This window comes from Sus scrofa, chromosome 5, assembly GCF_000003025.6.
Source record: "Sus scrofa isolate TJ Tabasco breed Duroc chromosome 5, Sscrofa11.1, whole genome shotgun sequence".
NCBI lineage: Eukaryota > Metazoa > Chordata > Mammalia > Artiodactyla > Suidae > Sus > Sus scrofa.
In genome coordinates this window covers 59,428,671-59,456,250 of record NC_010447.5, presented here as the reverse complement: position 1 = coordinate 59,456,250, position 27,580 = coordinate 59,428,671, and the positions used below count along the sequence as shown (strand labels likewise).

Sequence of the window (27,580 nt, the reverse complement as noted above, 5' to 3'; positions counted from 1 at the left end):
GACATGGCTCAGATCTGACATTCCTATGGCTTCGGTGTAGGCTGGTGCCTGCAGCTCCAATTAGACCCCTAGCCTGGGAACTTCCACGTGCCACAAGTGTGGCCCTAAAAAAAAATAGAGAGAGAGATTAAGCAGAAAATGTCAGGGGTCTAGAGATGCTATGTCTATGGGATGTGTATACACTCAAATACATTTATATCCCCACACATCAGTATGTGTATTCACAAAGGCACTTCTGGTGATGATACAATTTGAAGCAAAGTGCTTTTTGTTTTGGTTTTGGTTTTTTTTTGGCTGCCCTGTGGCCTATGATGTTCCTGGGCCAGGGATCAGATCTAAGCTGCAGTTTTGACCTACGTTGCAGCAGTGGCAATGCCAGATCCTTTAACCCACCATGCCAGGTGGAGGATTGAACCTGCGTCCAAGTGCTCCAGAGACACCACCAATCCCACAGAGGGAACTCCAAAGCAAAGTTTTTTGTTTGTTTGTTTGTTTTTTTCTTTTTACAGATGTACCTGTGGCATATGCAAGTTCCCCGGCTAGGGGTCATATCTGCCCACCTACACCGCAGCAACAGCAATGCAGTGTCTGAGCTGCATTTGCAACCTATGCCTCAGCTTGAGGCAATGCTGGATCCTTCACTCACTGAGTGAGGCCAGGGATTGAACCGACATCTTCACGAACACTATGTTGGGTTCTTAACCCCGAGCCACAAGGGGGACTCTGAAGCAAAGTTTTAATCAACTTTTGTACAATTTTATTTTACTTTTATTACAAAAGTAGGGACGTTTCACTAAGAAAAGTGGACAGATTTTCTCCTTTCCTTCTCTCCTGTATAACCTGGCTGTTTCAATCCACCAGCACCTCTCCAAGAAAAGCAAGTTCCTGTCCTGCTGCAGCAAAAACTGATCCTACTTACTTTAAAGGTTATTTTTCTGTCTTCATATCTCAAGAATGTGTTCCAATTAGCTAATCTGATATTCGGCAAACCTCTACTCGTTTATTGTGACCTGTGATGTCGCATCTCTTAGATGACCCACATAGATGTAAAATGTCTTTTATTTATTTATTTATTTATTTTTGTCTTTTTGCCATTTCTAGGGCTGCTCCAGTGGCATATGGAGGTTCCCAGGCTAGGGGTCGAATCGGAGCTGTAGCCACTGGCCTATGCCACAGCCACAGCAACACGGGACCCGAGCCTCATCTGCAACCTACACTGCAGCTCACGGCAATGCTGGATCCTTAACCCACTGAGCAAGGCTAGGGATCAAACCCACAACCTCATGGTTCCTAGTCAGATTCATTAACCACTGAGCCACAATGGGAATTCCGTAAAATGTGTTTTTTAATCATACCTCCAGAGAAGTGGCAAACAGGAAAAAATTGCAGGTATTATAGGATCCTGAAAGAATAAATGAATTACTAACATAGTAAAGTATTATTAAATTTATTATTATTTTTAAAGTTTTCAAATTGTCCAAAGATTAACAAAGTATTAATAAAAAGAAGAGCCAGCACTTAGAGAACACTTACTAGATAGATGCCAGGCACTGCTTTGCATGTGTCCATCTAATTCTCAGAACTACTCTGTGGAATAGGAACTGTTTCATCCCTAAACTGCAGATGAGGAAATCCAGGCAGAAAGAGATTAAGCAAATGGCCCTAGATCAGGCATCTAGGAAATGGTTGAGCCTCGATTTGAACTCATGTGGCTTGGCTCCAGAATCTGTGCTCTGTTGGAGTTAGGGCCATTTTTGCATGGGGAAAAGGGTGGTGGGGGTGGCTGTGAGAATCTTTGGGTTTACACCCCCCGAGATGGTCCTATGACAGTGTCTCATGAGAATGTGGCAGTCCAAGTGAGAGGTATCTGAGAGCTTTTGTTTGACCCTAGGAAGTCACATCATCTTTACAGATGTTTTCTCTTCAGTAAAACAAGGAGCCTCTAAGGTTCAGTTCTAAGACAAATAATATCTTCAGCATTCCCGAACTAAAATGCTGATCTCCTGGTGCCTGTAGGGAAGAAGGAGGTCTGTTCTTGCCTCCTTAGACCCTCCAAGCTAGAAGCTGCTGAGCAGGGTGCCGAGTGGATACCTGGAAAGAACTGGTAACAAGAGATGAATCTTAGAGCTCCAGGAAATCTCGACTTTTTCCTAAGAAACAGAAAAACACACTTACTGGGTGCCTACGGATTATATAATTTCACCCTCACAGTAGGCTTGCGAAGTAGGTGGCACTGTCGTCATTTAAAAAATGAAGCTGAAGCTTAGTCATACCAAGTGACTTGCCCGAGATGGCCCAGCTAGTGAGGGATGCAGGCAGGCAAGATTCAAATCTCGTCTGTCTGACTCCAAAGCCCACATGGATTTCACAATCTGCGCCTCCTTTACTATTTGTTATCTCATTCCATTCTCATTGCAAGCCTATGGGTGTATTATGTCCCCATTTCACTGAGCAGGGCAGTGAGGCTCAGAGCGGCGAAGATACCCGCTCAGAAAGGGGTCTGTCACCTAGAAGGCGGGCGTGGAGCGGGAGGAGCACGCACGTGGGCGCGGATTCCGAAGCCAGGAATCTCCTACTTGCCCTTTCTCACCACCCTGCTCCCACCTTTACAGGTCCGGGCCCCCGCGCACTCGAGCTCGGAACTACACTTCCCGGCAGGACGCGAGCGCGCGCACGCGCACCGGGGCCTCCGCCATGGCGACCGTGCTGTCTAGGGCGCTCAAGCTGCCGGGTAAGAAGCCGCAGCCTCGCGACCACCTAGCCCCGCTGGGCCTGGGGAGGTGGGGAGGGGAGGCTCCGGAGGCGAAGCCGATCGGGTCCTGGCCCCAACCCGGAAGGAGGTGCGAGATCGCGGAGGCGAGGCGGTGCAACCCCCGGGGGCTGGGGTCCACGCTTCACCAGGGGCACATGGGGCCCTCGGTGGGTCGGGGGGTCACCAGCGCGGGGCGAGCCTGGGAGAGACGGAGGAAAGGACTCTGGAGGCGCGCGGGGATGGTGGCCCCGCACTGCGGTGGCGGCGAATGTCAGAGCGCGCATCGTCGCCGCTGTCCCCAGGGAAGGGCGGTGAGGTTAGCATCCTTTTTCGAGCGCCGCGAAGGATGTGCCATAGGGTCTCCAGCTCCTTCTACTTTGGGCGGGACTTGGGCGAGGGCAGGGGGAGGTATGATGGCGAGTGACCCTCTGGAGCAGCCTCTCCACTTAATGACAGCTTGATGCTGTCATGAGGTAGGTGGGACAGGTATTTCCCCTTCTTGGGAAAGAAAAAATGAGCACAACATTGCAAATCAGTTATACTTTAATTTAAAAAAGAAAATTAAAAAAAATGAGTTATTTGGCAAATTGGCTTGTCTAGGCTCACTCAAGTAGTGTTGGAAAAGCCTGGACTTTATCTCCGGGGTGGGGGTGAAGGTCTTCTGTCTCTAGATCCTGGGATTTTGGTTTCACTTGGTCAGCTTCTGGCTCTTGAATCTGAGCCTTTGTGAGGGAAATGATTTGGCACCTGCAAGTTGCAGATAATGGATGGAATATTCTTTAAGGAGGAACTAGTGGTAATGGCAACTTCCAGAGCTAATTCAGTACTTTGGGCAGCAGCTCCAGGTTTTTTGTTTTTGTTTTTCCTCTTAAACCTCCAGAATGGGACTGTGCTGTTAGAAACGTGTTATTTTTAATGGAAGTCTATTTATTCTGCCCAAGTAAATGTTAGATGCTAAGACTTTTTTTTTTTAAATTATGGTTTTACCTAAATAAATTTTAAATACTAAGCTGTAAACATTCATTGGCTGATAAACTTAAGGTATGAATGGGAAAAGCAGCTGCTTTCAGGCATAGTTAGAAAGGGCTAGTTGGGTGTCTGGCTGGTATCCAGCATAAGGCTGCAGGGGAATTACAGGGTCCTTGTTTTAAAGGAGCTTCCAGTCTGCTACATCTGTGTCACGTATGACACTGGGTTAAATATGAGTTTGCATTTCTGTGTCCAGATTTCATGACTTCAGACACTTTCCACATGGGCTCATTAGAATAACAGGACTGTTGATATTATCTATCTTGGAAAGCATATGTAACATTGGAATGAAGTAGGGGACATATCCCTTTACCTGCAGGAATAACTTTGAAGAGAGTTGCCTTGTGTAATCTTAAAGTTTACGATGATAACCTCCCAAGGGGATGACATGTCAGGCATATTTAGCTTAATTAATTTATTTTTTTCCTTGAGATTCCTTGCTCCTTCCTTATCACCCCCACCCACCCAGCATGGGTATTTGCTATTCCCAGGGAATGCAACAAACAAACAAACAACAACAACAAATCAACCCTTGCTTTTAAAATTCTTGAGCTCTTTTGCATGCTGAGGCTTTGGCATTATTACTCCCGGAGTATTCATTCAGTTGCAGTAACTCTGTCAGCTGACAGGGCAGAGAAGCATGGCCTGTCTTGGTCTGGTCTTGTTTGGACACAGCCCTGAGCACCCTGGTGCGTTTGATACTTTTAGGCCTGGATAAAGGCCATTTGATACTTTTAGGCCCCATACAAAGGCCATGTGTTCTTTTATATGATGTGGGGTGTTTTTTTTGGGGGGGGGTTGTTGTCGGTTTTTTTTGCTTGTGCTTTTGCTTTTCTCCCTCCACCCCAAATACAATTTTTAGCTTTTGTATAAGGTAGAAGTTGCTTTCTTACAGCTCTTTTTGGATACCCTGTAATTGGCTTTGTGAGGCTGCTAGCCTGTTTGCGCTGCTGTATCATGTTACCTTACGTAACACCCTCCCTTTTTTCTTTTTTTAAATTGAGGTATAATTGAGGTAACATTGTATTAGTTTCAGGTGCACAACCTAATGACTTGATAGTTGTAGATATTGCAAAATGATCACCGTAATGACATCCTCACTATTTTTATGTGTAAGGAAGTAAAATAGAATGGTGACGAAGAGTATGAAACAGACTTGGGTTAAACCTACTTTCTATCAGATTAGCTACTTATTCTCTCTCTCTCTCTCTCTCTCTCTTTTTTTGGTCTTTTTTAGGGGGACACCTGTGGCATATGGAAGTTCCCAGGCTAGGGGTCTTATCGGAGCTGTAGCTGCTAGCCTATGCCACAGCCACAGCAACACCAGATCCGAGCTGTGTCTGCAACCTACACCACAGCTCACAGCAACACCGGGATCCTTAACCCACTGAGCAAGGCCAGGGATTGAACCTGCATCCCCATGGATGTTAGATTTGTTTCCACTGAGCCACGATTCGAACTCCCTAGTTTACATATTCTCTTTAAGCTGGTTTCTTCATAGATAATAATGTTTTGGAACATTCACTCTATGCCACACAGTAGGGTTATTTTGTATAATGAAAGAGATGGATGGGAGTTCCTGTTGTGGCGCAGTGGTTAACGAATCTGACTAGGAACCATGAGGTTTCGGGTTCGATCCCTGGCCTTGCTCAGCGGGTTAAGGATCTGGTGTTGCCGAGAGCTGTGGTGTAGGTCCCAGACTTGGCTTGGATCCCTCATTGCTGTGGCTCTGGTGTAGGCCGGCGGCTACAGCTCCTATTCAACCCCTAGCCTGGGAACCTCCATATGCTGCAGGAGCGGCCCAAGAAATGGCAAAAAGACAAAAAAAAAAAAAAAAGAGAGAGAGAGATGGATGTCCTTATGTTGACCTTTGACACATGTTAATCATTCAGTAAGTGTCAAGTCCTTATTGTCATCATTATTAGCACTGTGATCATTTACGAAGGTGGTACCTGTAGGAAGCCCAGACATAATAGTGTGCTCATGACAGACATCCATCAACCTGGTGAAGAAAGAAGGGTTGCTGGGGGTGTCTTTCAGTGTTATACCCCGCTACCAAGCTCCAGATGGACGGATGTTTGGCCCGCACTCATAGAGGGAGGTTAATTAGTGACAGAAGGGCAATGTGACGATCATAAAGCGGCTTGAGGGATGACTTATCTCTTAAGAATATATGTATTTTTAGTCTCTTTAAAAGTTTAAAGGTCAAACACTGAAGGGACTATCCAAGCGCAGTGTTATTGTAATGGTTTGTTTTACTATGTGTAAGTGAGAATGATTCTGTGCCCCTGGATAAACTATAATTCATGGCAAGAATTATGTACCTTTGGTTGCCGTAGCGTGTATAGGATAGTCTACAGCATAGCGCATGTCATAGAAAGTAGATGCCATAGTGTATTTTCCTGAAAACATTTGGAGACGGCAGAGTTGCAGCTCTTTCCTATTGATGTTTTCCTCGGTACCGTTTAACCCAAATCCTAGTCTTCCCAGGGGGAAGAGTGACAGCTGTGGAAGGCTTGTTTATATGGACAATGATATTCTGATTATATTCAGAAATCAGTGCCCTTTCCTTATTCTTTGAAAACCTTTCTTTGACCAAAAATGTGGGCGGTGGCTGCATTCAGCAGGAAAGAGGGTGGTAAAATTCCCTGGGCCTTGAAGCATGGATTTGATATCTACTCCTCAGCGTATGACTTTAGGCAGGTTGCTGTACTTTACATTCCACTCTTTCTGTAAATAGACAGAAAAAAATATTTGCTTAGGACTTCTCTAATTAAAACTTGCGGTCTGTAACAATTAAGCTGAGGTTTGTCTTCGAAGTATTTGGGAAAATATACATTCGTAATGTAAAAGTCAATATTTACCTTTTTCAAGAGTTTGGATAAGGACTGGTCTGAATGGTCTGTGATCCCTTAAAGAAGGACTGTGAGAGGCCCTGTGTTCTTGCTCGCTTGCCTTGATATTGCAGAAATGTTGGGTCTGGGTCAATTCTTGGACTTTGTAGGCCCATCTTCTTTCTCTGAAGGTTTTTACTTCTGTTATTTTTATTTTTTGCTTTTTATGGCCACCCCTGCAACATATGGAAGTTCCCAGGCTAGGAGTCGAATTGGAGCTACAGCTGCTGGCCTACACCACAGCCATAGCAACATAGGATCTGAGTCACGTCTGCAACACACACCACAGCTCATGGCCACACTGGACACTCAGCCCACAGAGCGAGGCCAGGGATTGAACCAGCCTAGTATCCTATCATGGATACTAGTCGGGTTTGTTTTCACTGAGCCACAGCAGGAACTTCTGGTTTTTCCATAATGCCGAACTGTCATTTAGTTACTGTGGGGAAGGCAGCCTGATTTTTGCTCCCATTATTAGTGACTTGATTCTTCTTCCCTTGGCCTGGCGGCTCATACGATTCTTCCCCTGTCCTTGAAGTTCAGTGCCTTTGCTAGGATGTATTTCCGTATTGACTATTCTGTGTCAGATTTTCTTGGGACTCCATGGACCTTATATTCTGCAGGTTTAGGTCTTGCTTGATTGTAGGGACCTTTTTGCCTTTTTTTTTTTTTTTTTTTTTTTAAGGGCTGTACTCACAGCATATGGAAGTTCCCAGGCTAGGAGTCTAATCAGAGCTGTAGATGCCAGCTTATGCCACAGCCACAGCAATGAGGAATCTGAGCCACGTCTCTGACCTACAATACAGCTCACACAGCAACGCCAGATCCCTGACCCACTGAACGAGACTGGGGGTCAAACCCACATCCTCATGGATACTAGTGGGATTGGTTTCTGCTGCACCACAATGGGAACTCCTCGGCATATCTTTTAAATGTCTTTTTTCAGTCTTTTTTTTTTTTTTGTCTTTTCTAGGGCCACACCTGCACCATATGGAGGTTCCCAGGCTAGGGGTCTAATCAGAGCTGTTGCTGCCAGCCTACGCCAGAGCCACAGCAACACGAGATCCGAGCCGCGTCTGTGAACTACACCGCAGCTCACAGCAATGCTGGATCCTTAACCCACTGAGCAAGGCCAGGGATCAGACCCGCAACCTTATGGTTCCTAATTGGATTCGTTAACCATTGAGCCACAATGGGAACTCCTAAATGTCATTTTTGATTCCGTTTTCTCTTCTGTTCTCTTCTGCAGTTATGCAAATATTGGATTACTTTTGGTCTTTATATCCATCTGTTTCTTTCTCATCCTTTTAAAAAAAGCCTTGATCTTTTCCTTGGGACGCACAGAGATGGTCAGTACAGACATCAAGCCAGACTGCCTGGATTTGAATCCTTGTACTGTCACTTAACTTGCTGTTTAACCAGTTACTTAAACTTCCAAATGTCCGTTTTCCCGTTTCCTCATCTTTAAAATGGAGATAATAACATGTCTACCTCGAGGAGTTGCCATGGCGATGTACTGACACAGACAGTAAAAGAGGCTCAAAACCAACCGCCAGCCATAGTTGTTACCTCCACTTCATCCAGCTCGATGCTGTTTATCCTTTACAACATTGACACTGTTTTCAACCATGTCTGTTCTTTTTGCTGATCTCAATAAGGATACCTTTTTTCTTTTCTTTTCTTTTCTTTTCTTTCTTTTTTTTTTTTTTTTTTTTGTCTTTTTGTCTTTTTAGGGCTGCACCCTCGGCATATGGAAGTTCCCAGGCTAGGGGTCTAATTGGAGCTGTAACCACCAGCCACAGCCACAGCCACAGCCACGCCAGATCCGAGCCACGTCTGCAACCCACACCACAGCTCATAGCAACACCGGATTCTTAACCCACCGAGCGAGGCCAAGGATCGAACCTGCAACTGCTCGGTTCCTAGTCGGATTCGTTTCCGCTGCACCTCGTGCACCTTTTATCTTTTCTTAAAAATTGTGTTATTATTTTCTTCCATGGTTTTCCTGCCCCCCCCTTGTTTATGTTTCATCTTCTTCAGTGGATTGTCATTTCTTCTTAGAAATATTGTATTTTTCCTATGAGCCCGTATTTCAGAGAAGGCTATTTCTTGAATTTCGTGGATCCCAGGGGGAAGTATCTGTTCCTTATTTCTTCTATTTCATGGCATAGTATGTCCAGCATTGGTTCTGTAGCTGATTTTGTTTGCCGTGTTTTGTAATTTCTTTCTTGAATGTTTGTAGAACTTGGCGGTATCTTGTGGACTGAGTACTAATGCTAGCTCCATTCTGATTTTTATTCATATTTAAATGGACGGTTGCTTTACAGCCAGCTCTTGGCTGACGCTAACCAGTCAGTTCTGGGATCTCATCAGCGCTGTCAACTCAGATTCCTTTCCCACCAGCTCTTCCTTTCTGGAAGTTTCTTTCCTGGCTGGTGTTTGTCACAGGCCTTAGAGTGCTGATTTGGTCTTTTCCCCTCTTTGTTTCTTGTGCCAGTTATCAATTTATTACCCCTGAGCTCCATCCACATACATTTCTTTCTTTCTCTTTTTTTTTTTTTTTGGCTTTTTGGCTTTTTGCTATTTCTTTGGGCCACTCCCGTGGCATATGGAGGTTCCCAGGCTAGGGGTCGAATCGGAGCTGTAGCCGCCAGCCTACACCACAGCCACAGCAACTCGGGATCCGAGCTGCGTCTGCAACCTACACCATAGCTCATGGCAACGCCGGATCGTTAACCCACTGAGCAAGGCCAGGGACCGAACCTGCAACCTCATGGTTCCTAGTCGGATTCGTTAACCACTGCTCCATGACGGGAACTCCCACATACATTTCTGTTGCCTGATTTGTGAGAGTAGGTCTGGATCCTTTAAAGGAACCAAGGTTGTCCTTACTTGGGATACAATCTCTGCGTCTTAGGATACCTTTTAGATTTTTCTTCCCAGATTTATATTTACTCTCCTGTCACTGTTAGATAATTCTTTATATTAAACTGTCCTCTTTGAATTACGGTCTGGTTTCTGTCTCCTGATAGGACCCACACTGTCTAAAAAATCCACCTTTTGAGAACTGTCAGTGCTTCTGGGCCTTATCTAACCTGCCGTGCTGCCAGCCTGCTTCTTGGTAAAGAGAAAAGCTGGTGCCTTTTCTCCTTCAGGCTTTTTTTTTTTTTTTTTTTTTTGTCTTTTGTCTTTTGTCCTTTTAGGGCCTCACCAGCGGCGTATGGAGGTTCCCAGGTTAGGGGTCGAATCGAAGCTACAGCTGCCAGCCTAGGCCACAGCCACACCAACGCCAGATCTGAGCTGCGTCGGCTATCTACACCATAGCTCACAGCAACGCTAGATCCTCAACCCACTGTGCGAGGCCAGGGATTGAACCCGCAACCTCATGGTTCTTAGTTGGATTTGTTTCCGCTGTGCCATGATGGGAACTCCCTTCAGTCGTTTTTTTTTGAAACGTCAATGTACTTTTTATCTATTTTTATTTTCGGCTGCACCTGAGGCATGTGAAATTTCCCTCGACCGGTGATTGAACCTGAGCCATAGCAGTGACAATGCAGGACCCTTCTTTCAGTCTTACATTGCCTTTGATTCTGTGATGTTGAGTGGGGCTCACAGGGACCCAAACTTTGTCCTTCCAAGCACAAGATTCCTGGTTTGCTATGTATCCGTGGAACAAAAGAGGTGGCATGATTGATTGGTTAGGACGGTGGACTCAGTGATCAAATTGCCTGAGGTTGAATCCTGGCTCTTTGCGTTAGTTCTGTGATCTTAGGCAGCTTACCTCTCTGTGTTTTCATCTTCTTGTTGATAAAATGGAGATGATGATACCTCCCTCCCTCCTAGAGTTGTTGCGAGGATTAAATGAGTTAATACAGGGGAGTGCTCGGACCAGTGCCTGGCATAGGAGGCTCTCAGTGCATTTCCCTTTGTCATCCGTGTTATCATCAGATCAGTTCTGTGAACTCTGCTCTGTGCTGGAGACCAGAGATATCTGTGCCTGTTCTTACGGTGCTTCCTCAACGGGATACACGTTTCACTGCACTTGGCAATGATTTTTCATAAATCATAGTTTGGGAATGTGGCTGTTTCCTTTTTTCTTCCCCCCCTATTTTTATTTCTTTTTCTCTCCCCCACCCTGCCCTCGTTTTAGAAAGAGACTGACAGAAAGGCCTTCCTCTGCCAACATTAACTAGACGCACATAATCTTTTTTTAGAGGAACCAGTTCAACAGCAACTTTGCTTTTCAAAGAACGCTTGCAGCTTATTTTTATAGATTTATGAAAGCATTTACAAGTTTCCGTAGCATCCGCAGTCCAGTTCTCTTCCTGTCTCTGCTAGTATATCATAGAATAAAAATGCCTTTCCTTTCAAGGGTTTGGGTAACCAGTATTTTAGTAACGATTTCAGTTTGGCCAACGTGCTGTTTTAGGCTGTGTTTGTTGCAAGCTGGAAACTGACTTATAGATTGAATTCAGTAAGTGTCCATGTTAAGCTTTTCCCTCGATGCTAAAAATTATACAATTATGGGATGACTTGAAGTGTGTGTAGAACTTTCTTGGGAGTTTTAGTTGAATCAGTTGTTTGAGATGACTCCCAAGAAAGCTGGCATGGTGCTGGGAGTTGAACTGTAGTGTAGTTTCCGACTTTAGAGGACACAGGTCTGCCATCCCCTGCCCTGGACAGACGGCACCCCAGAGACTGTATTCAGATCTGGGAACCAGCCTTTGAAGAGTACGGACCCATCACATGATGTCCAGGGTTGAGTGGCCGGCATGCCAAGGACACTTGGAACAACGCTTCTTCAATAGTGGTTTGGAAGAGGTAGAGGTATTTAACCTGGGGATGAGAAGATTGGGTGAGGGCACTGGGACCATATAAGGTCAACAATAATAAGAGAAACTGAAACTTACTATTTTTTTTTTTGTCTTTTTGCCATTTCTAGGGCCGCTCCCGCAGCATGTGGAGGTTCCCAGGCTAGGGGTCTAATCATAGTGCAGCCATAGGCCTACGCCAGAGCCACAGCAACGCGGGATCCGAGCCTCGTCTGCGACCTACACCACAGCTCACTGGTAATGCCGGATCCTTAACCCACTGAGCAAGGCCAGGGATCGAACCCACAACCTCATGGTTTCTAGTCAGATTCGTTAACCACTGAGCCACGATGGGAACTCTGAAACTGAAACTTATTGAGTGTGACTCTCAGCCAGCACTGAGAACCATGCCTATGTTATCTTAATCCCCACGACAGTCCTAAGAAGTAGGAATAAGAATTATTCCATTTCATAGACAGGGACATTGAGGTTACTCAAGTTAGAAAATTTAATCGAGGTCACAATTAATGCGAGATAGAGCCAAGGTTTGACCTCAGGTTTCTTATTGGAAAGACCTGAGCTTGTAAATACCATATCTTATGTTTCTTATGATTGGTATCGTCAGGTATGAAGAACGTGTGAGGAGGTCCCAGAAATTAAAACTAGAGCAGGTAGTTGGCAAATGCGCAGAAATAGGGTCTTGACTCATATGAGACACTGCTTCCTGAATGGGAATAGTGAATTCCCTACTTCTTACTCTGTCCAGGGAATGCTGAGGGTGCTTGGTAGGCAGTGGTGAGGAGGCGCCAGTTTGGAATAGGTGTGGAGGGGAATCACTTCAGAGTCTCCCCCAATGCTGTGATTTGGGGCTACTGTGTATGTTTTCCTCTTTGTCAGATGTATTCTTTTTCTTTTTTTTTACTTTGAAATTTTTTAAATTGTGATAAAATACACATAATAAAAATTTAGCATTGTTCCCACTTTCTTGTATAGTCTCATTAAGAATATTCCCATCCCCACTGGAGTTCCTGCTGTGGCACAGTGGGATCGGTGGTCTCTCAGCAGCGCCAGGACTCAGATTCCATCCCCGGCCACGGTGCAGTGGGTTAAAGGATCTGGCCTTGTCGCAGCTGCAAAGTAGGTTGCAACTGTGGCTTGGATCTGATCCCTGGTCGGGGAACTCCATATGCTGCAGGGCTGCCCCCCCCCCCCCCACAAAAAAGAGAGTTCTTGTATTGTATAACCAAGCTGCAGAAGTTTTTCATCTTTCGAAGCTGAAACTCTATTCCCGTTAGAAAACAACCCCCTCGTACCTCTCCCTCAGGTCCTGGAAACCACCGTTCTACTTTCTGTTTCTGTGAATGTGACCACACGTAAGTGGAATCAGACAGTATTGGCAGTGTTGGTCTTTTGATGACTGGCTTATTTCACTTAGCGTAATGTCCTCAAGATTCATCTGTGTCCTTTATAGCATGTGTCAGAATTTCCTTACCTTTTTTTGGGGGGGGGGCCTGCATCTGAAGCATACAAAAACTTCCAGGCCAGGAGTTGAACCCACGCCATAGCAGTGACTGGATCCACAGCAATGACAATGCTGAATCCTTAGCTACTAGGCCACCTGGGAACTCCCAGAATTTTCTTACTTTTTTAAGGCTGGATAATATTGTATGTATGTAGCACATTAAATAAATTCTGTCAGGTATATTCTTTTAATTTTAAAAAAAGTTAAAAATTATTAGAGTTAACATTATAACAATAACCTTTGGATCAATTTGTAAATTATTATAAAGTCATCTGGGATGGATAGGGAATGATGGGCCCTGATTAATAAAACAATTTGGTTCATAGAGTAAATAGATAAATTATAGGAATTAGCTTGAACCTATCTTGACTATATAACATATCCTGAAAATACTATTTTGCATTAAATTCCTAATAACTGGTTTATTATCTTATAATCTGTACCTTGAAAAATCAAATTCAATATTTATTGGTCAAAATGAAGTGACGTCACCAAGATCAAAGTGACCAGAGACAGAGAAGAACCTCAGGAATTCTTTTTTTTTTTGTCTTTTTGCTATTTCTTGGGCCGCTCCTGCGGCATATGGAGGTTCCCAGGCTAGGGGTTGAATCGGAGCTGTAGCCACCGGCCTACGCCAGGGCCACAGCAACTCGGGATCCGAGCCACGTCTGCAACCTACACCACAGCTCGCGGCAACGCTGGATTGTTAACCCACTGAGCAAGGCCAGGGACCGAACCCGCAACCTCATGGTTCCTAGTCGGATTCGTTAACCACTGCGCCACAACGGGAACTCCAAGGAATTCTTTTTAATTAGCTGGGTTGATGTTCCCTAGTGGCTCAGCCAGTTAAGGATCCAGCACGGTCACTGCTGTGGCGCAGGTTCAGTCCCTGGCCCGGGGAAGTTCTATGTTATATGCTGAACACACACCCGAAAAAACCCAAACAAATAAACACACAAACCAAAAAAACCAATTAGCTGGGTTGTGCTTTCTTTCTTTCTTTCTTTTTTTTTTTTTTTTTAATCTTTTGTTGTTGTTGTTGTTGCTATTTCTTGGGCCGCTCCCGCGGCATATGGAGATTCCCAGGCTAGGGGTTGAATCGGAGCTGTAGCCACCGGCCTACGCCAGAGCCACAGCAACGCGGGATCCGAGCCGCGTCTGCAACCTACACCACAGCTCACGGCAACGCCGGATTGTTAACCCACTGAGCAAGGGCAGGGACCGAACCCGCAACCTCATGGTTCCTAGTTGGATTCGTTAACCACTGCGCCACGACGGGAACTCCTGTACTTTCTTTTTAATATTTCTTCTTAGCAGAAGATTTAACAATGGAGTTTACAATAGCAATAGCTTACCAGGTAATTTCCCAAACCAGAAACTTTTTGTTGGTCTGACGCCTGAAACAAAGCCTGAAACTCATCCACTCGCTGGCAATGAGGACCAGGAGGAGCTTGGGAGGAGGTGGGCTTAAGCCTCCCCTGAAGTGTCCACCTCCTGCCACCATAGCAAAGATACCATCTAAATAAAGTCAGGGGGCTTTGCTGTGTCAACCAGCCTTCAGACAAGTCCTCCCCCTCCACATTACAGCTGGACCCCACCCCTCCCAGAATGCAGGCTCAGAATAGCAATTTTCGAGGTCACTCCGTTAACTGACACATGTACTAAAAGGGCATTAGACTCACAGGAAGTTCTCAGAAGTAAGGTGTCAGTCGGACATCTCCAGATGACCTTCAGTGTTTGATTTTCTCTGTAGTTTCCATAGGAACAACTGGGAAGTTGCAAAGATTGGGCTTTGAGGAGCGGTGTACAGAGAACTATTGTTCTAAAGGTTTAGGGAAGTCATAGGCAAGATTGGAACATGGCCCATCTAAGAACACCAGAGGAAATATGCATATTAGGCATTTAGGAGGTTGATGGACAAGCCCCGGTCTTTTTCATTAGTGAGAGTCAAATGAATTAAGAGAGGCTCTTTTCCTTTCTTTTCTTTCTTTCTTTTTTTTTTTTTTTCTTTTAGGGCCACATCTGCAGTATATGGAAGTTCTCAGGCTAGGGGTTGAATTGAAACTGCAGCTGCTGGCCTACACCATAGTCACAGTGACTCAGGATCCAAGCCGCGTCTGACCTACACCACAGCTCCCAGTAACGCCAAATCCTTAACCTAGTGAGCAAGGCCAGGGATCCAACCCCCATCCTCATGGATATTAGTCCGGTTCCTAACTGAGCCACACCAGGAACTCCAGGGTTTATTTCTTTTGAACTGAACGGTGTTTGAAATTTGCCACTTTCTCTGTTTCGTTTCCAGTTTTCTTGAACTCCTGAAAGCAATCATTCTAGAACAGTGTGATTTTTTTTTTTCTCCCCATCCTTGTGCCCTACCCCCCCCCCCCCCCATCCTCGGGCATCTGTTTTATAGACCCTCCAAGGTCCTGCTCTGTTCTCTGGCTTCTCCTTGGTGTCTACAGCTGCCCTGTGTTTACTGAGGGTTCCACTTTCCCAGTGCTCCTGGACTGTCTGGCCTTCTGTCTTTTCAGGGAAGAAGAGCCCGGACCTGGGGGAGTATGACCCCCTCACGCAGGCCGACAGCGACGAGAGTGAAGATGACCTCGTGCTTAACCTGCAGCAGAAGAACGGGGGGGTCAAAAATGGCCAGAGTCCCCTGGGAGAAGCCCCGGAGCCCGACTCGGACGCCGAGCCCGCAGGGTCTGCCAAGCCGCATCTCTCAGAGGTCACCACGGAGGGCTACCCCTTGGAGCCCCTGGGGGGCCTGGAGCAGAAGGCGGCATCTTCCATGGCATCCTATGTGCGCACGTCGGTCTTTCTGCTGATGCTGGTGGTCTCCACCGTCCTGGTGCTCGTGTGTGCCTTCCTGATCCCCTGTCCCCCTCGGGACCTGCACAGCACGTGGAGCCGCCGCTTGGGCCCCCAGGGAGGTGAGCTGCAGGGTTTCCAGCTCTAAGTCTGTATACCTTCACGGTTGCGGGTAGTTCCAGAAAGCTGCTGATGATCCCGAAGGCTTCCTCCAGGTCTTTACGAACGCATGTGTGTGTCATCTAGCACTTCTCCCCCTGTGTGGAGGTGGTGAGGAGGTTAAGATTTGAAATAAGACGGAAAGATGGATCAGTACGGCTCCAAAACTGGGGAGATGGCTGCTACGTGTGTCCACTGGCGAAGGTCATAATTAGACCACCGAGGACAGAACACTGGTTTGGGGAGTTCCCTGGTCGTCGAGCGGTTAGGATTCTGTGCTTTGCCCCAAAACAAAAACAAAACACACAACAGCAATGGTTTGCTGGGCTCCTGCTGTGCAGCCAGTGTTGGATCAGGGGAGGACAAAGCTGTGGAAAGGGCGACTTATGGAGAAAACTAAGGCTCCAGTCCTGGCCAGGGCCATTGGGTGTTCATTGATCTTAGAAGACTGGCCTAAATTGAATGTTCAAATTTCTTTTTTTTTTAATTTCTTTTTTCTTTTCTTTTTTAAAATTGAAGTATAGTTGATTTACAATGTTGTATTAATTTCTGGTGTTGAGCAATGTGATTCAGCCATACCTCTATATACATACTCGTTTCTATCCCGATTTATTATAGGATATTGAATATAGTTCCCTATGCCGTACAGTAGGACTTTGTTGTTTATCAAATCATTTCTTTCCAAGGAAAAGAGAGTCACTTCCTTGTAGCAAATTTTCTTTCTTGCTCCTAACAGTTGAGATGGTGCTACCCAAGTAATTCTGACTATTTTGACTCATTTTGGAGCAAGTTTCTTTATTTTTTATTTTTCTTTACTTTAAAAAAAATTTTTTTTTTTTAGGGCCATGCACTTGGCACATGGCGGTTCCCAGGTTAGGGGCTGAATCTGAGCTGCACCTGCCAGCCTGCACCACAGCCACAGTAACACAGGATCCGAGCCATGTCTGCAGCCTACACCACAGCTCAAGGCAACACTGGATCGTTAACCCACTGAGCGGGTCCGGGGATCGGACCCTCATCCTCACGCATACCAATTAGGTTTGTGAGCCACAATGGGAGTACCCCTTTACTTTCTTATCGAATGAAAGATTTTTAAAATTTTACACAGTGCTTTATAGTTTTAAAAAGTTTTACAGATGTGATTTCATGTAATCCCGTAATAACCCCATTTTTAGTTCCTCACCTCAATACTGCCCCTCCCTGCCTCCCTCCCATACTGGTAATCACTAGTTTGTTCGCTGAATCTAAGTCTGCATCTAAGTCTGCTTTTTTATGATTATTATTATTATATTCACTAGTTTGTTGTATTTTTTTTTGTATTTATTTATTTTTTGCTTTTTAGGGCCACACGTGTGGCATATGGAGGTTCCAAGGCTAGGGGTCCAATCAGAGCTACAGCTGCCGGCCTACACCACAGCTCATGGTAACGCTGGATCCTTAACCCACTGAGCCAGGCCGGAGATCGAACTCGCAACCTCATGGTTCCTAGTCAGATCCTTTCTCCTGCACCACAACAGGAACTTCTGTTGTATTTTTTTAGATTCCACATACAACCACTATCATAACAGTATTTGTCTTTCTCTGTCTGACCTATTTCACTTAGCATAATGCCCTCCAAGTCCATCCATGTTGCTGCAAATGTCAAAATTTCATTCTTTTTTATGGCTCCACTGTATGTAAGTACCACATCTTTATCCATTCATCTGTTGATGTGCACTTAAGTTGTAGAGCACATATTTTTCCTTTTTTTTTTTGGTCCCACTGTGTCATGCAGAAGTTCATATATATAAATATATAAATATAGTCACACGGTCTTCTGCAACTTGCTTTATTTTGCACATTTAAAAATTATATTTGAGGTTTATCCATATCACTGTGCTATCACTGGAGTTTATTCCTTTTCCATGATAGGAATATCCCAAGATTTATTGATTCATTTTACCATTGATGAGCACTTAGGTGGCTCCCATTTTTTAAAACTTAAGTAATGCTGCCAAGAAGATTCTTGTACGTGTTTCCTGATGGGATATATAAGAATTTCTCTAGGGCACAAGCCCGGGACTGAAATTGCTAGGTTACAGGGTATGTGCACAGTCCGTCCTAGGAGTTTATATTATTTTCCATAGTGATTGTACCAGTTTACACATCCACTAGCCACGGGTGAGTTCTCTCCAAATTTGGCAGGCATCCTCTGATTCCACACTGTTTAGGGGTGTGGAAGGGGTGACAGTACCTGCCTGTCACTGCCAGGTAGAAATACAAGTCCGGGCTCCCTTTAGGCCTCTACTGACCTCAGGGATGGGGGCTGCCCTGTTAATGCTTAGTGGGGGTAGAGCTGTAGGCTTCCCTAGTGTGTGGAGGCTTTGGTGCATCCAGGCAGAGATGGGAGTCCAGCCTCCCCACCCAGCTTTCTCTGACATGACCTTGGAGGGGCGAGGGTGAGGGATGCATTGTTATAGCCAGGCAAGCATTTCCACTTGGCCTTGGCCATAGGGCTAGGTGGGACCACAGTTTTGTCTGTAAGTGTTGGTTGGAGTAGAGCAGTTACTGTTGAAAACTTTTCTGGGAGTTCCTGTTATGGCTCAGTAGTAATGAACCCGACTCACTCAGTGGGTTAAGGATCCAGCGTTGCCGCAGGCTGTGGCATAGGTCACAGACACATTCAGATCTGGTGTTGCTGTGGCTGTGGTGCAGGCCAGCAGTTGCAGCTCTAATTCAGCCCCTAGCATGGGAACTTCCATATGCCATGGGCGCAGCCCTAAAAAACAAACAGACAAACAAGAAAGCAAGAAAACTTTGCTGTCTTGCTAGGCTGTGCCTTTGCTGTCCTTCGCTAGGGAGCCAGCTTTTTGGAGGCCTTCTCCGTGTCCCTCTCAGCATGTCTGGGTTGCCAGCTTCTACAGCACCATGTCTGGGATACAAGAGGCCAAAGAAAACCCAGGGGAGCCATCAGCTTCTTCTTCCTTGGGTCCCCGGCTGGTCTGCCTTCTCTCCACCTTCCCAAGTCTGCTCATTTCTTATGTTTGCTTTATGCTCCATGCCCAGGGATTCTAGCTGTATTTAGTGAGAGGCATGGGCAGAACTGGGTCTGGGTATCTTATCCAGGAGCCAGAAGTCTGCCTGGCTTTTATGGAACATTTCCAGCCTGGGGCAGAGAGCTGGTCCGTGTACCTTGCTGAGGACTCTGTGTTTCTGTGTCTGTCAGGAGGGGACCTGAATCCACTGGAACTGGCTGATGTGAATGGAGATGGCCTGCGTGACGTGCTGCTCTCCTTCGTGACACTGAGGAACGGGAGCACAGCCGGTAAGAGGGGTCTTTTGGAGGCTGGTGTCTACCTTCCCACTGCTGGCAGAAAGCTTTTGCTCCTTTCTTTTCTTTCTTTCTTTGTTTGTTTTTTAGGGCCACACCAGTGGCATATGGAGGTTCCCAGGCTAGGGGTCGAATCGGAGCTACAGCTGCCGGCCACAGCCACAGCCACAGCCATGCCCGTTCTGAGCCATGTCTTCAACCTACACAACTCATGGCCATGCTGGATCCTTAACCCACTGAGTGAGGCCAGGGTTCAAACCCGCATCCTCATAGTTTCTAGTTGGGTTCATTACTGCTGAGCCACAATGGGAACTCCTGCTCATGTTCTAACATATCTTTACACATGTAAAACCTGTTCGGGTAAACTCGTCTCTTTATTCCCCTATCTTTGCTCTCCAGCCTGCTCTGCTCCCTGCAGGATGGGAGGCTGACCTGTGTGCATTATATTGGCAGGTTCCCCGGCCTGGGTTTGGCCATTGGGGAGCATAGGCCAGAAGCTGGAGGAGAGGCAGAGAGTGATCTGGGGGTACTTACTCCCCTGGTTCTCCCCTCGCTGGGACACCTCAGGCTGGCTACATCCTTGATCAGAGGTCACAGCCTCTCTCAAGGGGGTCCTCTTATAGGAATTTCTTTTTCTGGATTCCACGAATCACCTCCCCCCTGTCTCTTTGGACCTGGGAGTGGTAACAGTTCTCAGAGGCCATTCTATCTCTTGTGGTTTCTCTACATACAGACCATATCTTTGGAAACAATCTCTCTCTCTCTCTCTCTTTTTTTTTTTTTAATTTTGTCGCTACATCTGTGGCATATGGAAGTTCCTGGGCCAGGGATTGAATCCAGGCTGCAGCTGCAGCAACTTTGGATACTTTAACCTACTGAGCCAGGACGGGATCGAACCCACACCTCTGCAGTAACCTGAGCCGCTGCAGTTGGGTTCTTAACCCACTGTGCCATGGCGGGAACTCCTGGAAACAATCTCTTTATTTAAACCTCCACAACTTACCCCAATTGATTGAGCTGTTTCTGGGATCCTTGCTGATACAAGTTAACTGTAAAAAAAAAGGTCGCATTTTCAGTCTGGGTACATGGGGGCTTTGGGTTTGTCCTGCAGCCTCCATCACAGTGATTTTGAACTGCAGTGTGGAAACTGATACAGGAACTCTGGTTTGAGGCTGAGGATGCCCTACTAACTACTTTTTAATCATTCAGGCCTTGGAATAAACGTTTATGTATGTTATAGAGAATTCTAGGCTGCATGCCTCTCTGATGTTATTAAAAATACTTTTCTTGGAGTTTCTGCCGTAGCTCAGTGGATTAAGAATCTGACTAGTGTTCATGAGGATGCGGGTTTGATCCCTGGCCTCCTTGCTCAGTGGGTTAAGGATCTCATGTTGCCATGAGCTGTGAGCTGTGGTGTAGGTTGGCAGCTACAGCTCCGAATCCACCCCTAGACTGGGAACTTCCATATGCCGCAAGGGTGGCCCCCACAAAAAAAAAAAAAAAAAAAAAAAAAAAAAAACAGAAGAAAAAAATACCTTTCTGGGGCTTGTGCAATATGTTGAATCAGTTTGGGCATTGGTTTGATTATGGAAAGAACGTCTGGCCTAGAAATTGACTTTCATATGATTGATCCTTAATTCCCTTTTTTTCTACCTATGATTCATTAGCCTTCAAAGTGAAAATATCCCCCATCCACTTTTAGATTTAGAGATTTTATTTTTAGCCATTTAATGTTTTACACAATTTGCTACATATCAGGACGCATAAGGGCAATGCCATGATTTTGGACATAATAGGGGCCAGACTGATTTGGTTGTAGATTATAAAAATAAAGAGAGCTTGGAGTTTCTGTCGTGGCGCAGTGGTTAACGAATCCGACTAGGAACCATGAGGTTGGGGGTTCAATCCCTGGCCTTGCTCAGTGGGTTAAGGATCTGGCATTGCCATGAGCTGTGGTGTAGGTTGCAGACATGGCTCAAATCCGTCATTGCTGGGGCTCTGGTGTAGGCTGGTGGCTACAGCTCCGATTCGACCCCTAGCCTGGGAACCTCCATATACCGCAGGAAGCAGCCCTAGAAAAGGCAAAAAGACAAAAATAAATAAATAAATAAATAAAAATAAAGAGAGCTAACAGATGGTACTTTGTATGGGCTGTGCCCTGTTGTCAGGACAAAATATATTGTGAATGAATTTATGTCTCAATGTAACCCTATAAAGTGGACTAATATTATTCCCCCCGTTCGCAGATGGGGAATGGGAGGCATAGTGAGGTTAGAGAGCTTGTCCAAGGTCCCACAGCTGGTAAACGCTAGAGCTGGGCTCCAGATGGTACAGCTGGGAGCCTCTGCATTTCATGTCCTCTACTCTTATGTCATACCGCTCTGCCCATGATCCCAGCCAGAGGGTTCAAAGATCTGTGCCACTGACCATGAGGAGGATGCATTTCTTGTTTGTTCGTTGGCTCGTTCATCCAGCAACTGTGGCTCGAGTGCCTTCCACACAGCTGACCTGTCTCTACTGAGCTAAACAAGAGGAGTGTGGTCTCTGCCTCCAGGGGTCATGGTCTGGTGGGGAGGGGATGACCCATCACCACCTGGGAAAAGATGAGTCACGCAGTTGATGTGGAATTAGTGAGGTCATGAAGCAGGAAGGACAGCAGCATGTTAATCACAGCATCCCTGGCAGGTGTCGGAGGCAATGTGTATCACCTTGATTTGTCACATAAATCACGGTTTCTGGCAGTGAGGTCTGAAAGAGCAAGCCAGTTTGTTACTTGTTTTTAGATTGTGTTTTTTTTTTTTAATTAATTTTTTTGGCTGCTCCATGGTATATGGCGTTCTCAGGCCAGGGATCAGATCTGAGCCATAGTTGTGACCTGCAACACAGCTGGGGCAACATCGGGTCCTTTAACCCGCTGTGCTATGCTGGGGATTGAACCTGTGTCCTGGCACTGCAGAGACACAGCTGGAACTCCTAGGTTGTGTCTTTTTTTTGCTCTTGCTTTTTTTTTAGGGCCACACCCGTGGTATATGGAGGTTCCCAGGCTAGGGGTCAAATTGGAGCTATACCTGCCAGCCACAGCCACAGCCACAGCCACAGCAATGTAGGATCCAAGCTGAGTTTGCGACCTACACCACAGCTCTTGGAAACCCCAGATCCTTAACCCACTGAGGGAGGTCAGGGCTCGAACCCGCAACCTTATGGTTCCTAGTCAGATTCATTTCCCCTCCCGCCACAACAGGAGCTCCTCCTGGGTTGTGTCTTTAATTAGCAGTTCTGAGGAGTAGGTAGAATAAAGCTCCAAAACCTACATTTCCTTATCCTTATTAATGATTGCTGAAAGAGGAGAGTAGAAGTGTTTGAGATGGGCTTCATCCCTGCCCTAAAATCAACTGTGAAACTGGCAAGAGAGGAAATGATTATTCTGATAGGTTAATTAGTGAAGGGTTGTTTGTTAAAGAAGTGAGCTGGGAGTTCCTGGCACAGCGGAAGCAAATCTGACTAGGAACCATGAGGTTGCAGGTTCGATCCCTGGGCCTTGCTCAGTGGGTTAAGGATCCGGCATTGCTGTGAGCTATGGTGTAGGTTGCAGACACATCTTGGATTTCACGCTGCTGTGGCTGTGGTGTAGGCCGGCAGCTGTAGCTCCGATTTGACCTCTAGCCCAGGAACCTCCATGTGCTGCAAAAACCTCCATGTGCTCTGAAAAGCCAAAAAAAAAAAAAAAAGAAAGAAAAAGAAAGAAAGAAAAGAAGTGAGCTGCTGTAATCCTTTCTCAGCTATCCTTGGACCTAGGTGTTCTGTTTGCCCAGGTATTCTTTCCTGACGGGTCAGATCACCTGTTTCATAGAATGCTAGACCAGGAAGACCTCCTGATTAGTACAAAGTGCAATCTTCAGGTTTATTTTATTTTGTTTTATTTTTGGCTGCACCTGCGACATGCAGAAATTCCAGGGCCAGGGATGGAACCTGCACCACAGTAATGATAACACCAGATCCTTAACCTGCTGAGCTACCAGGGAACTCCTTCAGGTTTATTTTTAACTTTTTATTTATTTTTAAGTTTTCTTAAAATTAAATTTTATTAGAGTATGGTTGACTTTCAGTGTTGAGTTAGTTTCGGGTGTACAACAAAATGAATCAGTTATATGTATACATATATCCATTCTTTTTCAGATTCTTTTCCCATATAGGTTATTACAGAATATTGAGTAGAGTTCCCTGTGCTCTACAGTAGGGCCTCGTTATTATCTATTTCTTCAGGTTTGTTTTTTTAAAGTGTTTTTTCCCTGTTCTCAGGGAGCATTTGCTAGTGATGATTAGAATTCGGGTACTTTACTCCTGGGTCTACACATATTCGAGATCAGTCTCAATGTTCTGAGCATACCTTTCTGTCCTGGTTTTTTTTTGGTTCTCAACTACTACTTTTCCATATTCTTGATTTTGCTTCTTTTATTCAGAAAGCAGTTGGCCGCAGTCTGTGTGAGGCGCTTTGCAAAGCACCAAGGGTATAGAAATGAATGTGACAAGCTTGAGCCTTAAGGATTTCCCTACTTAGCGAGGACTGAGGTGAAAGGCACGTAATCAAGTGTGTTGAGAGAGTGGAGGTGCGCAGAGATGCCCTGGATGAGGTCTCGGCATCTCATCTTGCGTGAGGGATGTACTGAGTGGATAGGGCAGGTCTGTTGCCAGAAGGGAGCTGAGTGTGCAGGTCTGAGTTGCTGCCTGGCCTCTGTTTCCTTGTAGTTTTCTGATCCCCTGCTCACCTCTCCCTCTCATCTCTGCCTCCTTCCCTTTCTGGTCGCTTGTGTGCTCTCAGGTGTCTCCAGGCCACCCGCTCTCCTTGTGTGCCTTTCGGGGATGAATGGCAGCACACTGTGGTCAAGTCCCCTCCCCGAGGAGGCCCGAGATGTTACCTGTTTGGATCTGATGCCGGGGAGCGGGGCTGGAACCGTCTGCCTTGTGACGGGGACACACAAGATGCTCAGTGCATTCAACGGGACGTCAGGTAAAGATCATTTGCTACGAGAGCTCCCCTGCTTCCAGGAGCCCTAATCTGGTGGGGAAGGGACTGGGCCACTCTCACTTGCTAGAGAATCTGGTTTACTGTGCTGGAAGGTGGCTATAGAAATAAGAGAAAGCGTTTGAATAGATTAAGTAACAGATCCACAGTTCAACCTGTTTGGTGATAGGATGGTGATAAACGGAGTTATCTGAACAAACTACCCAGAGGCCTTTGGTTTCTAAATAGCCTCCCTACTCTGTTCTTTGTATGAAAGACAAGTTTGTCTTTTCTTATTTGACATACGTAGGTCCACATGTACACTGGGGCATTAGCCACTTAAAAATATGCCAGTGAAGACACTTGTCGAGGCATATCGACTTGGCCTGTTATCTTCTTATCGCATTTAGACATGCGTGACCAAAGGAATGGAAAAGAATCAAGTATAATGAAGGCTCCTTACAAGAGGCTTATACTTCCAATGTGCTTGTTAACCTCAGACTCCAGTGGAGCTCAATAAATAGCGTCCTTCCGAGTTGTAGAGGTTGGGGTTTGGTCGTGGGGTTCTTCTGAGTGAAAACAATTTGCGTGTGAGTTGACTCTAGACCGGAAGTCATCTGAAAGCCTTTTATGACGTCTCTGCGCCTGCGAACACGCAGTAGAAGGAGGGAGGAGGTTCTTCTGTGTGGCTGCCCCAGAGGGTTCCCGTAACCATCTCTGACGGATCGATTCCTCCATCTCAGACAAATGGGCTCTTGTTTCTTGGAGAGACGTTAGCCCATCCCTTTTATCTAAAAAATCCAGGTGCAAAGGTATTACGTTGGCTTGTTAGCCAGATACATTTCAGCTCACACTCCCTGCGCCTTCCTCCCCAGTAAGATAAAAAGGAAAGGGAAAAGTGTTTGGGAGTTGCTCTCTCTTGTTCAGCCTGTTGAGTCCCTTTTCTGGCCTGGGCGCGTTGCATCTGCTTTTTCCAGAGGCCGAAAGCCCTGATGGTGATCAACCTCTTTATCCTTCCCTAGGGAAAGCCATTTGGACCTTAAACCCAAACTACTTATCCAACGGGACCCTGGCTGCTCCAGGTGTGATGCTGCCGGACCTGGATGAAGATGGCGTTAGAGATCTCGTGGTTCTGGCCATTGGGGAGGTGCAAGTATGCTCTATGTTAAGTGGTCCTTGTCTCTTGCAGCAACAGCTTCAGCTTGAGTCAGTTCCTAGAATCATTAGTAGAAGTATTGCTTGAGAAGTTCCCTCCGTGGCTCAGCAGAAATGAATCTGACTAGTATCCATAAGGACGCAAGTTCGATCCCTGGCCTTGCTCAGTGGGTTAAGGATCCGGTGTTGTGAGCTGTGGTATAGGTCTCAGATGCAGCTCAGATCTTGCGTTTCTGTCACTGTGGCCTAGGCCAGAGGCTGCAGCTCTGATTTGACTCCTAGCCTGGGAAACTCCATATGCTGTGGGTGCAGCCCTAAAAAGACAAAAAAAAAAAAAAAAAGGAAAGAAAAAAAAAAATTCTTGAAAACTTCTTTTTTTTGGGGGGGTCTTTTTGCTATTTCTTGGGCCGCTCCCGCGGCATATGGAGGTTCCCAGGCTAGGGGTCTAATCAGAGCTGTAGCTGCCGGCCTACACCAGAGCCACAGCAACACCAGATCCGAGCCGCGTCTGCAACCTACACCACAGCTCACGGCAACGCCGGGTCCTTAACCCACTGAGCGAGGCCAGGGATCGAACCCGCAACCTCATGGTTCCTAGTCAGATTCGGTTACCACTGAGCCAGGACGGGAACTCCGTGAAAACTTCTTAATGCAAGGGATTAGGTTTAAATAAATTCTCTTTGGAGTCCCCATCATGGCACAGAGGAAATAAATCCAACTAGGAACCATGAGGTTGTGGGTTCGATCCCTGGCCTCTCTCAGTGGGTTAAGGATCCGGTGTTGCCATGAGCTGTGATGTAGTTTGAAGACATGGCTTAGATCTGGCATTGCTGTGGCTGTGGCTGTGGCCGGCAGCAACAGCTCCAATTCGACCCCTAGCCTGGGAAACTCCATATGCTTTGGGCATGGCCCTAAAAATACAAAATAAATAAATAAATAAACAAAGTATCTTTGTGAGATTGAGTTAATCAGTTATCATTATGAACCCATTTTCCTGGTTCTATTGACTGACATGGTGGAGCTTGGGAGCCAAAGACATCTGTGTTTGAATTCCCTTGCAGCCTACTACCTTGCAGCCTTGGGCAAGCCACAAGCCTGTCCAGCCCTGGTTACTTTGTCTATAAAGTGGGGATGTCATTCTACTTGCAGGATTGTCAAAAAATCAGAGCTAACATGGAGTTCCCATTGTGGCTTAGTGGGTTAAGAACCCAGCTAGAATCCATGAGGTTGTGGGTTCGATCCCTTGCCTTGCTCACTGGGTTAAGGATCCGGCATTGCCGGGAGCTATGGTTTAGGTCACAGATGGGGCTTGGATCTGGCATTGCTGTGGCTGTGGCCCTTCAAGAAAAAAAAAAAAATATTGGCCTTGACATTCCATATGGCTTCTTTCTACCCGCTAGGGTGGATGGGATAATGATTTAGGACCCTCCCCAGCCAGGAGGCTCTGTTGGGGAAATGACTTCTCACCTGCTCCTACTCTCTGCCTTTTTTTTTTTTTTTTGGTTGGAGGTGAGGGGATATGGACTAGTCTCCATTCTGCCTCAAAAGTGCTAGACAGGACTAGAAGAATCTTGGAGAAGTGATGGGTTTAGAGCAGTAGCTTCATCTTTATACTGGTCTTTCAGACCTCTACCCCAGCAGCAAAGAACCCATGGAACGTGTCTGCTCTGAGCTGCAAATGTGGAAGGATCTCTCTCCACGAGGAATGAGACATGTTAGGTCTATTGTGTAGGGTGGCAGCATCCTTAGATCGGGATTGGGAGTGAGGTGGGTTTGGGACAGCTGGACTTGGTTACAGGTAGAGAAGGAATCTGGGCTAGAGCATCAAGGGGGAGGGACCTTAAAAACCCTGTGGTTAAGCCTCACACACTGGGCTGCAGTCACTGATACGCTGTCCTGGATACATTGGTACTCATTCCCTCTGAGTACTTGGGCAGGTGGGAGTATCACTAATTTGTGAGCCAGTCCATTTTGTTCTTGGTCCAATCTAGAACATTCTGTCTTATTGGTAAATCTGCTTTCTCGTAGCTTCCATTCATTGTGCCAGCTTTAGCCCCATAGAACTACTCTGAATGAATCTAATCCTCTTTCCACATGAAAGCCCTTCAGCTGTAAGCCTGGTCCCTCTAAGCCTGCTA

General features: G+C 46.1%; 1 protein-coding gene across 4 annotated transcripts in view; it reads left to right on the top strand.

The window, feature by feature from the left end:
* Positions 1-27,580, top strand: part of FAM234B (family with sequence similarity 234 member B) — an 82,145-nt gene that overhangs the window by 36,802 nt on the left and 17,763 nt on the right. The window contains exons 3-7 of one of the 4 annotated variants that reach the window (XM_021091037.1): positions 2,613-2,731; positions 15,540-15,938; positions 19,181-19,279; positions 24,105-24,293; positions 25,310-25,440. In XM_021091037.1, the coding sequence (XP_020946696.1) occupies positions 2,613-2,731; positions 15,540-15,938; positions 19,181-19,279; positions 24,105-24,293; positions 25,310-25,440 (937 nt within the window). 4 annotated transcript variants of the gene reach the window in all.